The sequence below is a fragment of the Mchenga conophoros genome, linkage group LG14 (assembly GCF_057382185.1).
Source record: "Mchenga conophoros isolate Kocher_MC1m ecotype Shallow Benthic linkage group LG14, M_conophoros_male_GT1.1, whole genome shotgun sequence".
Classification (NCBI taxonomy): Eukaryota; Metazoa; Chordata; class Actinopteri; order Cichliformes; family Cichlidae; genus Mchenga; species Mchenga conophoros.
The window spans coordinates 857,627-874,921 of record NC_140539.1 but is presented as its reverse complement, the minus strand read 5'-3'; the positions used below and the strand labels follow the sequence as shown (position 1 = coordinate 874,921).

At 44.1% G+C, this 17,295-nt stretch overlaps 2 protein-coding genes across 4 annotated transcripts in view; both read right to left on the bottom strand.

The window, feature by feature from the left end:
- ubash3bb (ubiquitin associated and SH3 domain containing Bb) overlaps positions 1-14,335 on the bottom strand; it is a 49,068-nt gene extending 34,733 nt beyond the window's left edge. Inside the window, exon 1 of one of the 2 annotated variants that reach the window (XM_085244642.1) lies at positions 14,064-14,335. In XM_085244642.1, coding sequence (XP_085100768.1) covers positions 14,064-14,191 — 128 coding nt within the window. In that variant the 5' untranslated portion in view covers positions 14,192-14,335. The remainder of the gene's footprint in view (positions 1-14,063) is intronic. The other variant, XM_085244641.1, reaches the window with a different exon arrangement.
- A 326-nt stretch (positions 14,336-14,661) lies between these two features.
- Positions 14,662-17,295, bottom strand: part of gkup (glucuronokinase with putative uridyl pyrophosphorylase) — a 22,137-nt gene continuing 19,503 nt past the window's right edge. For both annotated transcript variants that reach the window (XM_085244644.1, XM_085244645.1), the window contains one exon: positions 14,662-15,082. In XM_085244644.1, the coding sequence (XP_085100770.1) occupies positions 14,987-15,082 (96 nt within the window). In that variant the 3' untranslated portion in view covers positions 14,662-14,986. The remainder of the gene's footprint in view (positions 15,083-17,295) is intronic.

Below are 17,295 nucleotides of genomic sequence, written 5' to 3'. Positions count from 1 at the left end.
TGCAGGAAAATTGTTGCACATGCTTGTATCGTAGCTAGCTAACTACAGGGTTAGCCAGCTACGATACACACTAGGGGTGGGGGAAAAATCGATACTGTGTAGTATCGTGATATTTTGTATCGATACAGGGACAGCAGAAATCGATATTTTGTTACAAAAAAAGGTTTTTGTGCTCTGACTTCAGAGCATGTTGATCCTTTTTCTGAGCAACAATCCTGACACTGTCAAATGTGTTTAACTTGTTTTTGGCAGCAATAAACATGACAGTTTACTTATTTTAATTTAAGACATGTTTTATTTTAATTAAGTTTAAAACTTTTTTATTTAATGTAAAATTATATTTTATTTTAATTTACTTTCAAATTCTTCAGTTGCTGAAGGGGCTGCATAGTTTTCATAAATTGCATAGTTCAGAATAGCTATAATTGTACCAGATGGTTTCAGTTAAGCTGGACTAGACTGTAATACAAACCGTTCAGTTTGTCAACAATAAAACTGAAATGAGAGAAAGACTGAGTGCGAGACTTTGATATTAGATAAAATGAATATTGATAAAGTTTACCTTTATGTACAGAATCTGAATATCGCAAAATATTTTAAAAAATTGCAATAATATTGTATCACACACACACACACACAGGTTAGGGCTACAGTTTGTAACAGCTAACAGAAGATAAAACAGGATGAAATAATTTCTGGTTTTTGACATCATGATTAATTTGAATAACTACTTTATGTGTTTATCAGTAAAAGTGGAGATATTCTCAACAACAACCCTGTGAGTGAAACTAAACCAGTAGCAGAGGTGGGCAGTAACGAGTTACATTTACTCCGTTACATTTACTTGAGTAAGTTTTTGCAAAAAATGTACTTTTAAAGTACCTTTTTTGCACGATACTCGTTACTTTTACTTGAGTACATTTATAAAGAAGAAACGGTACTTTTACTCCGCTACATTTGCAAAATTCGACTTGTTACTTTAAAAAAGAATAAATTTAACACATTAGATAACATGCCGCCAGTGGAGTTTTCTGTAACGTTTTTACCAATCAGATGTGGCCATGCAGTCACATGACCAGTTTGAAACTGTGGCGGACAGAGCGGTCCAAGCGTTTCAAAGTAGCGACACACGGAAAGAAGAAAACATGGCAGAGCCAGTCGTCTGCGCCACAGCTGAAGAGGATGAACAGCCTTGGCCTCACATACAAAGGATGTTTAGTTTAAACAGTCTGCGTTAAGCTGGGCAAACACTGCGATTTCTTTCAGTCACGTTATTCAGCTCCTGCTCAAACTGTACAATTAAATCTCAGGGGTTAGAAGTTCATAGGTCACGATGCAGGTCTCACACTATACGGCCTGATGCTCTGATGCGACCTGAGTGCTCACACTGTGCGTTCATAACATGAAGCTTATCATACAAAATCTGTCCCTCGCTCTCCCTCTCTGTCTTTCACTCACACAGACACACACCGTCAACTTTGCTAAATTACTAATGACAAACATTGACCAGGCAGCTGTGATTGAGCAGCATCCAGCTCTTTTCATGGTTGTTGTAGTCGTGATAATTTTGTGAGGCCACATTGAAAAGCCTCGGATACGGAGGCATAGAGCTGCCACCCAGGCAAAAGAAACATAGAAAAGTGAAAAGTTTATTGTTCTAACACTATACCTTTCACATTTGAACAATATAATATCAGGTTATTACAATATACAGAATTATCACGTTCGTACAATATAAATATTATAGAGGCTACATCGCAGCTCCAGTCGCGCTTCCATCACCGTCTTTCGTCTTTTCCCAGAGTAACAGCCAAACAGGAGGATCTATTGGCGAGCACTGCTTAGCCTTGCACGCGTTCTTATTTTAAACTTAATCTGGAATTCATTGCAAACTGTTTGTGCGGGACATGAATGACAGGATTTTGTTTTTATACAAAAACATCTCCAGTGTGATTGAATCTTCTTGCCAAACATCTGCAGCTTGGCAGTGTATACAGCACTATAATGACCAGAGCTAATTCTTTTGAAAACCTTACATCTTTCCACAGGTCTCCACTTCATCAGACATCACCTAGACTCAGAGCTGGATGAGGCCAGCACAAACAGCAGCCTAACCGACTAAGATGATGGATCCATGGGGTCAGGAAAGCCAGAAGCAGGGCTGGAGAGGTACCTTTCATGTCCATTCACTGGAGGTGTGGATCTATTGCATGGCGTTCCTCACATCAAGAAGCTGTCGATCAAAATCAATACAGCTCTTCCTGCATCAGGAGCTTGTGAAGGAATCTTAGTCATGCAGGACTCCTGTTCACTGCTGAACAGTTGAGAGCAAACTGCTGCTGAAGCTGAACCATCACCTCACTGAGTGAAGAAATGGCACATTTTTGCTAAATATGCAGAAACAGATGCACACCCATACAACTGATGGTAAACTGAGCTGCCTTGTATGAACATATGCTGAAGATGCCTCGCTCTGTTTTCTCTGAGGCTGCTGTGCCATTTGGAGCAAAGATGAATATAAAGTTTACAGCATATCTTTTCACTGGAAATAGTTTGCACTGTTTATATGTTTATATTATTTACTGCAGGTATTGGTGAAAAAAGCTTTATGTTGTGAAAAACTGAAATCTGGAAATTAGAATTGCTGTGCCTCATTTTGTAGTAATTGTGCACTCTTGTGTCGCTGTATGGCCTACAGGTGTTGGAACTATATTCAGAGAGGCTGAGCGTCGGCTCTGCTCTACGGTGATGCGAGCTGTGCTGTCTGCAGAGCCAACACCGCTTCCCCCCGCAGTGATAAGGGAGACTCGGCCTGCGTGTTATTAACGGTGAAAACGAACTCTGGGGAAAACGATGAGCATCTTTCTCCAAGAACTTGTTTTCTGTGCTGTTTGTCATCCACACTCATTAATCCTAAGCGGCCCGTGCTGGAGAGAGACAGAGCTGTTGGAGCCGCCCAGAGCGCTTGTTCACTCATTGATTTGACTCCAAATATGCACCCATTCATACACTGATAAATGAGTTCACACACAGATGCTAACGGAAAGAAAAATCGGACTCATATTTCACTGTTCAAAGCCGGGCATTGAGCTAACAGGAAGTCACGTTACGGGTCGTAATCACAGGCTCACTTTGACCTTCTGTGAGCGTATTTACGACACAACAGGATCGCAATGAAAACAAACTCAATTTATGCTCATTCTCAAAGCTTTGATTAAACTTTTCTTGTCCAGTTCGGGGCAGAAGAACAGCCCACCTTTTACTTCTTTTATGTTTAGTCGTATTTAGAGTCGTGTGTAGTTCACGTGCACACCTAAGGAGGGACAAGCACATTTCAAATGGTGCATTAAAACAACACTGTTTACATGTGACAAATAAATAAGAGAAGAACCCAAAAACTGAACTACACCCAGAAGATGAGATATGACCTAACATTAGACCTGCAGCAACGTGGGGCTGTGCCGCTTCTCTGCACGAGTTCGTTGCGAGGCTGCGGCGTGCTCTCCTCAGCGGCTTCGTCTCCTCAGCGGCTTCGTCTCCTCAGCTCTTTGCTCGGGTGCATTTGGCTGCGTTGTGCCGACAAAGCTAAGTGCTGGTAAAAACTAATGACGATTTTCAAAATGAAGACGAGACCCTGCTTTGGTCTGAAATTATCACAAGTACAATTGACGTTTACTGCGCGTAACACCAAAAACTTATTACACCCAGGCCTGTGATTAAATGTCTCATCAAATCTATTTTCTTCTCCAGTCATTTCAATCCAGTCGTCCAGGAGGATTAGTGGAGCTCAGCAGGGGGAGAACAGAGCTGGAAGCTGCTCCAACACTGGCAGCTTCCTGCCGGTTCTCAGCGCCGAGAACGCGCCGGGCAGACGGCAGGCACTGGAGGACGCAGGCTGCTGGAGCCTCTCCAGACGCTGCTTGGCAAAGCTACTGCGGGCGCAGATGGCTCGGTCGTCAGCGAGCACACAACAACACAAACATGTAAAAGCCGCTGACAGCAGATGACACACGAGCGCACGCACGCAGCAGCGCACGGGCCCCGCAGACTGAAATGTGTGCACGAACACTCGCGCGCACACAGCGTCCACATCAAATTGGGCATGAGATTAAATGCTACATCAAATCTACTTTAATTCCTGATCCCTTCAACCCTGTAGTGGCCCGCTTTACGGGACCAAAATAAAAACAGCAACTGTGTTCACAGATCAGTTTTGCGTGCTTGTGTTTGTGCGTGGCGGTCACGAGAGAGGCTCTCTGGCCGAGGCAGAAGCACCACGGCCGACAGCGCTTCCGCCGTACCCTCCCTACCTGCGCTGCAAATGAAAGCACAAAGTAGCAAAAGCACACTCTGGCGTGGGTTATGGATTTTGAGCATACAGTCCAAAGCTGAGAAAGAGATGCGCTGCAGAGCGTGGAGGGGAGGCTCGTGAGCAACGAGGCCAGATACAGCTCCTGAAAGATGCTGCTGTCAGCTATCAAAGCTGTGAAAGAGGTCGCTTATCCTCCCCAAGAAACACAAGTATTTTTTAAAATGCATCACAGGTCAGAACTGAGAGAGAAATAGCACGTCAAACCAGCCAACAAAAGTCCGACTCAGCCTGGATGCTGTGAAGATTTTCTGTGCCTGCCTGAAGGCCCAAACCTCTGCATGCAACAGCTCAGGTTGATCCTTTGGTTGCCATCTAGAGGAAGTACAAAGTTCACCACTGCTGACTGTGCAAACACATGATTATTGGTTGCCTCCAATGGTTTTTCATCCGCTCTCAGTGGTGTGCGACAGAGACGAGTCTGTTATGGGCTTATCCGTGCAGGTCCTGAGCCACGAGAGTCCACTGCCACCTGGCCTCTCGTTCACCCTGACAACACTCATGTGGTCTGCAGGAACAGAGAGCTGTCCTCGGTGACACGCCTCACAGTCAAATAACAAGAACCTCCGGTTTGGTCCCTGACCCCAGCCTAGTGTCTTTTGCCCACTCGTTTGGTTCCCACTCTTATACTCATGGTTCACAGAAAACCCACTGCTTGTTCTTTTTAGTCCAATAAATGTCACCGATTATTGTGACTGATACCTGAGAAGGACGACCACAAGACAGATTTCTGAAATTTATGAAAATGTAAAGTAGTGCATCGCCCATCCTACCACACATCACTGCGGCTCGCAGTGCTGGAGTTTATTTCACTGCTGTTTGTTTTTACGGCTGCACAATGTGCAGGAAATATTGTTTTATAGAACAACTCCTTTTCTTAAATGAAACGAAAATAACGAGCTTCTTGAAGTTAAAACAGCTCGACAGAAGTCGTCCTGCAGCTCTCCGTCTGCTGCAGGTTCTGGTTTAAAACTGACCTCAGCACAGCTGAATGAGCTGGTCAGCAAGAAAAAACACCAGCGTCTCACTTCTTCTTTCAAAGTAAGAGCAAATGGATTATTTAGAAGAAAGCTGATCATGGATATCCTTATTATTTAAAGAGAGAAAGGCACGTATAGTTGTGTGGCCTCTAACATGTTTGGGTAACTCGACATGTGGGAATCACTGCTCTGCCTTATTTAACTGTAAAAGAATAAATGTTGAATGAGTCAAACAGGCAATGAGTCATTGATCCATCTGAGGTTCACACTTGGTTTGGAACATAGTGAGATTCTGCTATTACTAAGCACACCAGAGTATTGCCTTCAGAGGTGTGAGACTAGCACACAGGAGAAAACCTTAGCAGTATTGTTTTTGGTCATCAGTCAGCTGGAGGGAAACCCGAGCTGCATGTACACAAACCCACACTGTAGAGCTCTTTCAGATCATCAGACGGTGCGTTTTCAATTTGGGGTAATCCCACCAGTTTTAGCTCGGCACTGAAAATCTAAAGTGAAGGTCACGGCAGCACTGAAATATGAGATCATCCACGTAGACGGTCATTCGGTTCAACAAGCTCAACAATCATTCTGCTAGCAACTCATTATGTCTCTGTGCTAATGAACACCACAGCTATAATACTGACATGCTTCAGCATGCTGTAAAAACAGTGTGAAGCTGCAGTTGCATCATGAACGTATTCTAACAACATTGAGCTGCGAATACCAGCCGCCGGACCCAGTTTGAATATTGACAAGATAAGTGTGAAAGCCACAGGTTACCAGATACAATCATGAACGCAGAAGAAATGCAGATTACAGCGTCACAAAGACACCACAGTCATATTTACACCTCATGGTTTAAAATCAAACTGAACTGTTATCCGCCTGCTCTGATGGACGGGCTTGTTTTACCAGTGCACACAAAGCACGTGTCAGAGCGGCCTCGCTGTTCGTCTGACTGCAAACGTGTGCACGTACATAATAACACCACATACATTATTTGGTCCGATTCTTTTCTTTGTTTTCAAGTCTTCCATAAAACAGACAGCCCATCCATCTGCAGTTCATTTTCTGCCCTTACAGCCAAGACGGCGGCCACTGTCTCGATCACGGAGCTCAGCAGGATAAGAAACAAACTCCAGAGTGAGACCACGTGAGTGTGTTGCACAACTTTCTTGCGTACACTTGTTTTCACAAACTTCCTCTTGCTAAAAAGTCTAATGATGAGGAGGGAATAATCAGCTCTGAGCTAACATTTGTGACTCCTTGTGTCCTTTTGCCTGTTTCAAAACCTTTGACCCGATCCACCCAAGAAGTCTGAAGGAGACTGAATCAGTGGGCGGAGCTTGTCACCACTACGGACCATTGTGAAAAGCATCATTGTCAGAGGCTCTTATGCTATGCTGTCATCAGTGATGACCCCGAGAATTTCATTTTGGGACGGACAGAACTGGGACAGGGTTAGGGCATTAACCAATGTCAGAGCAAGCACACTGAACAGCAGCACTGCGGTAATGATACCGTTGCATGTAGTCACTCTTCACACGTTTGTGAAAACATTGATGTGACAGTGGCTGAGGACAGCAAACATTCTTGTTCTGATGAAGCCAAACTTTATTTTATGTTTGCACGATTGATTTATTATTGATTGATAGGATTTATTTCAGTTCTCAGTTTGTCCAGTTTACTTGGTTTGAACTCACTTTACTTACCTGTGTTCCAGGAACCAAGTGCTGCCTCACTTCCTGTCTTTATAGCTTCCTGTTTAGTGCTGATATCACAGGAAGGGAGCAGGTAAAGTGGGGGGCGGGGATAATTTAATAAAGTCAGTTTTATTGGGAGTTATATGTTATATTGTTGCAAACTGTAATGGCTACACCATAGATGTGTGTGTTCACTGCTGGTACAAAGTCACATCATAAGTGTATGATCACGACTGTGTGTTTAGTCTTGCCCGTTGAATAGTCCACAGGAGAACATGGTGCTCGGAGATGCTGGAGGACCAGTTCAGCGCAGCCGAGTGCACGTGACATGCACTTTGGTTTAAGTTCAGTTTATTTGCACCAAGTTAACTTTTTGTCAGTATTTTGGGTCTCCTGATGTTCTTCAGCCACTTTGACCAAGCTATCTCACAACTGAGAACTTTCATTTTGGGTGTTTCAGGAAATGACATTGCGAGCCAGGACACATGCAGGAAACCTGCGGCGCTCCTAGCGCCAGCCCTCAGCAGTGCTAACTGTTACACTGCTGTAGGGTCTCGCCTGTGTCCGAGGCCACATTAACACAGAGCTTCTGCTTTTACCGCTCGAAGCAGTGCATTCTTACTGTGGAGCTGGCCATTTGTTTGGAGCTCATTTGAAATGCAAAGCACCCCCCTCCCTTCCTCCCTTCCTCCCCCCGGCAGCTGCACTACCTCGAATTTCATAAATCCACAGTGAGATATCCGAGCGGAGACAATGGCCCCATAATCTGATAGTGCTGTCTGCTTCCCTGCTTCCGGACAGAGCTTCAAATGAAGCTTGATATGATGACTGAGCAGGAGTGCTACTTGTGCACAGTGATGCACCTCTCCTATTTCAGGAAGGAGGCTAATGTCATTTATGTGACCTTGTTAGACACTCCTCCGCGTAATGATGACATGTCAGGTAGATATCTTTTGGATTTTGTGTTTTTATCTTTAAGTACTCCAGAAAAGATGGAGACAAAGGGAACCTTCATATTCATGTGCACTTCAAAGAGAATGACTCAATAATTCATGAGCGTTACCGACTTCACAGCACTTTGTGGTTCTCTGCAGCGGCTGTGTGCAGCGGGCTAGGACTGGACAATGTGCAGGCGTTTTTTCTTTCCTTCTTTTAAAAGAGCAAATGTGCGACGCTTGAACTGAGATACACAGAAAACACATTTCCTCTGCTGACAGCTGGTGTGAAGCAACAGAAACACATCAGCAGCGTCGAGCAAAGACACGGGTTTGGAGCCTAGGACGCACACATTTGTGCGCTGCAGTCCTCAGAAAGACAACGCAATTTTATGACCAGTAGAGCAAATGTAAAAAACCACATTATCTTCACAGGAAGTGAGTAGGCGTCCATCTGACAGAACATAAGAACTCAAGTTCTTCTTTGTAGGCTGATGGCAGATGCACGCCAAGCCACAGTTATATAGGTTACATCCCCTACGTGCACGAGAAAAACCAGTCAGTCTTAATGTACTACACAAAAACCTGACACACGTGTCCACTGTCTTATTCTTCTCCAACAAAACATGTTAATTCCTATGAGGAAAAATGCTAAAGAGTAAGTCACAGTGTGTGGGTTAAATATTATGGACATGTCAGTGCAGCTTTAAAAGCCTCACGTTCTCTCACCTCTTATCAAACATCTTTCATTAATTAATTAATGATTTCACTATGCTGATTCCATCATATTAATAACAGAGCACAGAAATTTCCACTACTAAAGTTCTCTGCTGTTCATGTTATTGGACCTAGGGTTCATAAAAAATACATTTTTACATTCATTTTCATCAGCGAACAACAGAGGCATGAATGCAACAAAGACACACACTTACAGCAAAGTCAATCTGAACTACTGATGAACCCAGGGTAAAAAAACGACACGTTAACTTTCAGTCGTCTCAACGAAAAGAAACGTTAGATTCCAGTTTTAGTTACGTGTGAGATTTAATGTCTTACACGACAGCGACACAGGCGAGTGTGTGTGGCTCACTTAGGTCACAACATGATGACTAAACTCTATTTAGATTTTTTCTATATAAAAAATATATTTTCACTCCCCCGAAGACGTGTTTGCCTCCAAAAAAAGAAAATCACTTATTTACTCAAGGATGAAACGCACAAAGTCTGCACAGACTTTACTTTGTATGAATGCACACTAGCAGAGGTTAAAGCCACAGTCTTATTCTGAGCCTTTTAAAGCCCTGCTACTTATAACTGAGGCTTGAAGCGCACTGGGCATGAAAGCTAACACATACTGGACTACATTATCACCATCTACCAGCACGTGCCTCTGAATGAATGAAAACAGACTTTTCATGTGAAATAACCAAGTCACCAAACTGTAACTTTGGTGGCTTCAGATACACAATCAGAGGATGTTGTTGTTCTTGTAGCTTAACTTCTGATGGCTCGTGTTGACAGCATCTGTTTCTCACTGCGCAGACAGTTTGTCCGTGCAGCTGATAGTGAGCCAGCTCGTTCTTTAGTTCTGTCACCATCCTGAGCCAACACGCTCACATTTCAGACTTTTGTAGTGAAACCAAGCCTGACTTGTTTCATGTATAACTGAACATTGCACTAAGAGGTAGCTAACACGCACGAGGCTGTCATTTAAAGAGTTGAAGAGAGGCACCTCGTGACTTCCTGGAAGCCCGTTTCTCTCTGCAGATGAGAAAACCGTACGCGATCGATTCGGTGATTTCACTTGGAGTCGACGTACGGGAGACGACGACGACATATCCCTGTACTGCCACAAACGATTATTTTGATAGTCGACTAATCAGATCCATTGGACGTAAAACGTACAGCTTCTTGCACCAGCAGCATCTGCTCTTATATAACTATCATTAGCTTACAGCTTGAAGTGTTTGTGCTAACTAAAAATAAAGACAAGATGATGGTTTATTAAAGTTTAATGAAATCTGCAGATTGTTTCGGTGAAGTTTAATAAACTCCTTGCTATCTAAAATATAACAGGACACCGGAGTATATTCTCCAGCGTCTCACACTTCTGATAATCAGCTGTCTGCTTGACGTTTATTCAGCTGTGTAAAAACTTTAATCTCAGCCAAACAGATTTACTCAGGAACAAATAAAATACTGAAAAAAGCCAAACAACAACATTTTTAAGTTATCTAAGTGATTCATATATCATGTTTAACCTGAGTAGCGAAAGACGGCGGTGGGTTTGAAAACGATTTGCCGGTGTTGTGCCAAATAGTGATTGGTCGTATTTAAACTGCTATAAATAACTTGTCGGGCTATAATATGTGAAACATATGTCAAATGGATCCTTCATGGATAACATAAAGTCATCTTGGGCCACAAACAACATTTGTGTAACAAGGTAGAAGTCGCAATCAGTTTTTGGCAGTGACTTTTATATTACTTTTATTTATGCAATTCTCATCAACATTAAAAGTCTTTTGTAAGAGTAAGTTGGCCAAAAGAACAGCAGAAATGGCAAACTAATTACAATAGTTCTGTAAACATATTTTAAGTGGGGATAAAGGACCGAATTTGTTATAATGTAAGTACAGTAACACAGAGTTATAAAGATACTTGAAAAACTGATCTTTTAATTCAATTTATAACCCCTTTGTAAACCCTGTTCACCGAAGTCTATTTACCAACACATGTAAAGGTTTTACTCATAAAAAATACACAGACACATTGGAAATCACTTTTTGGCACAACACCGGGAGTCCGCTGTTCTCACGGGCTCTAGTGAGCCTCACCCCCGGCTAGCTATCGAGCTAGTGGGTAACAGACGTCTCCGAAAACGTCGGAGCACTTTTGAAAATATGTGGTGTCTTGATAAACTGAGCAGATATTTGAGGTTTACACAGCTACATTCTCCCTGAAAATATGTTAAAGGTTTATTTTGTGACCCAGAAAGAATAATAAGAGTAATATTAAAACTAACTAGCTGCCGCCATTGTTGGAAACTGAGCTGGGCCGCGCTATGAATTATGGGACGCTATTTCTTCTTCTTCGGGGTTTAACGGCAGCTGGCATCCTTGTACATGCAGTGCTGCCATCTTCTGTTTCAGTCCGTTATTACACTCTTAAATCCTGCTATTATTCCTGCGTCTTTTGGGATCTTACAAAGCTTCAAACGACGCGTCGACTATTAAATCAGTCGTGATGATTTTGATAATCGACACAATCGTGACTAGTCGACTAATCGTGGCAGCCCTACTGCGCAGCCACAGCAGATGGATTGAATCTCAACAAAACCGAGATGAGGGATCAGCAGGCGACCATATAAAGGCGAAGGAGTCACAGGCTGATATCACTGGGCTGTGATAGTGGGTTCTACACCAGCGCTGGCTTGCCTGCAGGGCCTGTCATTGTTTTCTGTGTCCATTCATCAAACCACAGCACACTTCCTCTGACACACACATGATGTGTGACATGTGCCTGGACGAAACCCTCTCAGAGCTGGAGCACTGTGAGATTTGCTTCGTAATGTAGATTAAGATGATTTCTGCTGTTTGGAGCAGCTTGGCTGTCAGAGGTCACCGTTTGGAAAATGTTAAACAGGAAGTAAGGTGTGTTAATGAAAACACACGGCCATGATTCATGGAGTATTCAAAGTGATGATCATGTGACACGGGAAAGAACCAGTCAGCTGACAGTTACTGCTTCATCGTGTACGTGTAAGTCCTGAAAAAGTACGAGCTACGTTATTTAACTGACAAGGAAACAAACAGGAAAGCAAACATTTGCTGCCTTTGTTGGTTTAAAGTATGAAGATTAATTCAGTTTCAGTCACTGTTACACAGTTTCTGCTTTTCCAGACATCACAAACCTCTAACCTCCCCGACACTAAACTGCAAATGTTTGTAGATGTGGAACGAAACAATGACAAGAAACGTCATGGAGAATATTCTTTCTGTTTTCTAACATTTTAAAGATAAAACAATGAACAGATTACAATAGAAATCAGTTGCTGCCCTTGATACGGTGTTATATGTAGGCGTACGGTGCTTTTTCAGACCACGGCCCATTCAGCATTCTTTGTTTCCTCAGAGGGAAGTAAGCACTAACAACAACACATCAGATAAACGGTGATGAAACCACTGGCACGCCATTAGCACCGGCGTCTTCTAATATCAGCATCAATATTAACCTAGAATTTGAAAACGAGTGCATCCATAATTGTGTTGTAGTCAGTACAATGCTCCGATGGTCGCCATCGTTTCCTTATGCCCAGACTACAGCACTGGCTCTCCTCTGAGCCCTCCAGCTCAGCTCCAACCACTTTTAGTCTGATTTTGATAACTGTCTTGGTTTTCTGACCACACAATCATTATTTTGGGCTGCATCAGGCAGCTGTTTCTAAAACGTTGTCAGAAACCAGCTGTACAATAACTGCCCAGCTGTAGGACACCCGCCCTGTAAGCCGGCAGACGTACAAATTCACTAGAAATGGAACAAAGCCTGCGAGCGCTACATGCTTCTGTCTCCTCACGTCACAAACCAAACACAGTGCCCTAATGCGGAGGCCTGCGCCCGCGGTGAACTTCCACCTTTTCCTCTGACGTGTCGTTGCCGCTTTTAGGGCAAATGGAAAACATGGACAAGGCTTCCACGTCTGAAGAACGAACCATTAACTACTTAAACCCACATTTTTCCTCAAGGCTGGCAGGGCCGACTCCTCCAGCAGCGTAAAGCTTTGCTTGTACAAACAGCTTGACTAGACTAGTTAGCAGTTTCAAGTTTCATTGATGCATCACGATCTTCACGTAGTTCAAAAGTGTCTGTTAGTGTGAAACGGGATAATAACCTGACAGGCCGCTACAGTATGAGCGTGCAGCGCACTTTGGTTTCACGGGCAGATCCACCTCGCACTCTTCATATCTGGTTTCAAAAAAGCTGAGACGGCGATGGTAAAAACACTCAGATCGATGCTTCAAAACCGGAACGTCACAAATCAAACAGTGACTACATCCACCTTCAGTTTATCAGGCACATCAGAGCTACTGACAGGAGGCATCGTTTAAGCCCAGGTCTGCTGTATGTGTGACATATATACTGACTGTGTGCCCACACCACTGACACAGAGGCTGTTCAGTCAGTAAAGCTTTAGGACCTCAGTTTGACAAATCACTCGAGTTTCCTGGTCGGTTTATTTAATTCTTATTTATATTCTATCAGCGGAAATCCACTCAAATATTTGTGTGTTTGCTCAGCTCAAACATGTGGTGTCTTATTGTGTTTCCTTTAATCACGATCTGCTTTTTTAGAGCTCTGGAACTAAAACCTGCTGCTTTTATGTTTGTAAATATGTGAGGTGACAGTAAATCCTCGCAGCCTCTCTCAGGGTCTGAGTGCGGAGGGCTGCTTTCGTGGTGGTGATGTACAGCATACAGTAGGGTTGTGTTTACAGTGAGTGCCTGCAGCCGACTGGACAGATGTGAACCCGTCGATCTGGCCAAGTCAAAGACAGTCCCTCCATTCAGTAAAGGCCCAGGACACAGGGTGATCCATGAGACCCCCTCCGCACGCGCTCACACACACACACACACACACACACACACACACGACTCCTGACTCCAGTTTTGTGAACAGTTGACATGAAACATGACGTGACCATAGAAAACCTCAGAAATAATTCAACTTCTAATGTCGTCACTTTGTGTCACTACATCCCAGCACAGCTGAGAGCCAAGATTTAAACACCACCCAGTCATCCTTCCTGCTAACCTCTGTTCATTATGATTCACTCACCCACGCTCAGTGGACATTATATTTATGTAAAATGTCATACACGCACGGGAAACGGGAGAGCAGCTAGCCGCTGTGAGTGAGGCTGTGCGGGGAGCGCGCTGATGCCGTTTGACCCGTCCGTCCGCCCGCTCACCGTCACGGTGCTCACGGCTCTGTGGACCGCCCGCTGTGACTCTCGTGTAATCCTCCAGCGGACACACAAACATGTACCCGCGCGCACGCACATACACGGACTACTTACGCCCTTGGTTTGGGGAAGCCCATGGACAGCAGCACGTCCAGGCTGGAGCTGCATTTCATCGAGCCCGCTCGGTTCTGCCGGAGCCTCCGAGGGAGGATTTTGCTGTAGAGGTCTTCCTTAGCAGCCATGTTCAACCGGCCTCAGCCCACTGCAGTCTGACTCAGTCCAGCACTTCACCTCCGGCTAGTCCACGAGCTTCAGCTGGGTCCGCATGAGTGAAGAGATCACGGCAACTGCACGGCAGAGAGCGCAGCGCTGCGCGGCCAGGCAGAGCCCGCTACTCCGCCCACTGGAGGAAGCAGCACAGCGCAGCTCACGCACCGACACCGGCGGCTTTACTATAGCGTGAAACAGACACGAGCCGCTGTGAAAGCTGCCTTTATTGTGTGTAAAAATACACTTGGATTATACACAATTACGTGATCGTATGTAGGACAGCAGTGCGTCATGTGTCCACTGCTGCCCATTAAAGCAGAACAGCAGCGGGGCCGTCTGTGCTGGGCGGCACCGACAGGCTCCAGACACCGTTTCCTATAAAATGATTGTTTTGCACTGAAAACAACTCGGACACATTTTAATACCAGACACTAACTGTTGGTTCTTTCATCAGTATCACTTTATTTCCCCTCATTATCATGAACACTTGGCGGTATTACAGTCGGACCTGCTGGAGCTCTGGTCACAGACTGTGAGGAACAAACATGGATATGTTAGGGCTTTGGAAATTATTTTTATTGCACTTCTGGCACATTTTGAATTCTATGAAACACAAAATTATTAAAATGCATAAATGCCATCTAAGCTTTGTTCTCCACTGTAGTGATTTTAGTCTTTGAAACGACACCGGAGCTCTTTCAGACACGTGCACTGTGCCACGGCCGTGAATTGGCCCCAACTGAGCCGACGTGTGGAGACGTGTGAGGTTAGTGTTGGCCACCGACAGCGCTGGCAGATGGGTTATATGGTGAGATGACACAGAACACACAGCCTGCCTCCTGGAAAGCTCGCCTCATCTCCACCTAGCGGGCCAAACACAGACTGCATCAGAGGGAGAGAGAGGGCTCCACATACACAACTTCAACAGGCCCCAGCGACACGAGTGACCTAAGATGCTCCTCAGTAGGGATGGGTATTGATAAGATTTTCACGATTCCGATTCCATTTTCGATTCTGTTTAACGATTCGATTCTCTTATCGATTCTCTTATTGATTCTTTTAAAAAAAGGAGAACACTGAGGTCGATTAGCTTAGAACTTTGTTTTATATCTTCTCTTTGAACAAGATAGAAATTTAGTAACATGGCCTTACAAACCCAACAGTGAGATCTTAAGAGATCCAGCCTGCGGCTCTTCAATGGGGTGTCACAGGGTCCCCAGGAAAAAAAAATTGTAAATGTAAAATAATAAAATAAATATTCTTCTGTAGCAATAACAAAGTATAACATAAATTATTCTGTAGCAATTACACAAGAATATCCAGTAATGTCCCTGCCTACAATTAAACACATTCACTTACTGAAAATCATCTGCTGTGGCAAATGGGTGCAAGGCTTTCACCACAAACTGAGTCTCTGCTCGGTGACATTCGTCTATCCTGGCCTGAAAGGAGACGCTACCGGCAGACTGCAGCGAGAACTGCCAGCATCTGAGCCAGACTCTGTCTCATCATGGTCACTAAATGCACAGTGATGGCAGGTTTTGTAATAAGACAGATCACACTAACATAATATGCACTGTTAGTTGATTATTTACCTGCCGCATTAACGGGAGAGGACGTGCAAACGTTACCGCTGCTGCTGGGTTGAGATTCACGAGTCCGGAGCGAATTAAAAACACGACATTCATTTAAGGTCATCGCGTGTTTTGTGAGCAAATGCTTTTGCATATTCGTAGTGTTTCCTCCCTTAAATGAAATATCTACTTTGCAAGTATTGCAAGTTGCCCTGTCGTCATCCGTTCTCGTAAAGTCTAACCAAACTTTTGAGCGTTTGAGCCGCTTACGCGCCGTGTTTCCTGCCAGGTAAATGACGCTCCGCAACGTGATGATGTCATTCGGGGCGACTGGAATCGATAAGGGAATCGTTTGCAAAAATGGCAAACGATTCCAAGGAACTGAAACAGTGGGAACCGGTTCTCAACAAGAACGAGTTTTCGATACCCATCCCTACTCCTCAGTCTCCCACCAGAGGAGGAGGCTGGGGGCCGGGTGAGAAACATACAGTCACTGTACAAATGACGTGTTACATTTGGGATTTTCCAAAAACCCATAACTAGTTGGGTGTACACACACTGCCATGCAGGGTAACAATCCCCCCAAACCCTGCTGTTCATTAACAACTGATCGAATAAGCTATCACAGAAACCAGACAGTATAATTTGTTGTCATTTTATAATTAGTCCTGTTGCTGTCTGTTTGTATAGGTCTTTCTTGCTGCTGTTACGTCCAAATTTCCCCTTGTGGGACACTTAAAGGATTATTTTATTGTATTCTAGACTGGTCACTGGTCACCATGTGGAATGAAAGGATGGAAATGAAAATCACCCGTCTGCAGACTGAATAAAGAAACTCTGAAAATCACAGTGAAAAAACGATGCTGAGACCAGTTTGTTTTACTGAAATGCAGCAACTCCGAATGACGCGCAGCAGTTTGTGTGACCTCCGTGTGCTTGTCTGCACGCTTGACCCTGGAGGAGCTCCTCCCACATCTGGGATCTCTGGGTTGTCGTCTTAGGGAAAATACTGGTTTGCTGCCAGTGTCTCAGCCTTCCAGTAGATGCACTGATAAATCTTATGGTGTTTTTCAGAAACACTGACTTCCGACCTTGAGGTCAAGGTCACTGGCAGAAGCCGATATGATCAGAGAGCACAAACATGCTGCGGCTGTGTTACTCAGTGACAGACTCACACTCATGTCTGCAGTTTATTTTGTTAAACACAACGACAGCAGCACTGCTGCCACGTGTGCACAGAGAGCACCAGTGCGTGTGTTTGTTCAATGAAAGGCTTCAGTTACAGTGCAATACAATATTTGAAATGTAAACAAACTAACAGTACAGAAATCTGTGTTTGTTTTCTTGTTTGTTTGTTTTGAGCTCAGCTCATTTAGTGTGAGAGCCCTGCTGTAGATGGATAGTTTCTAAATATTTGGAAAAATCCCTCCATAGTTTTGGTGGAGTCGCCTCAGCAGTCACAGAGCTCCACATGTGCAACAAGAACGACATGTAGCTCTGGA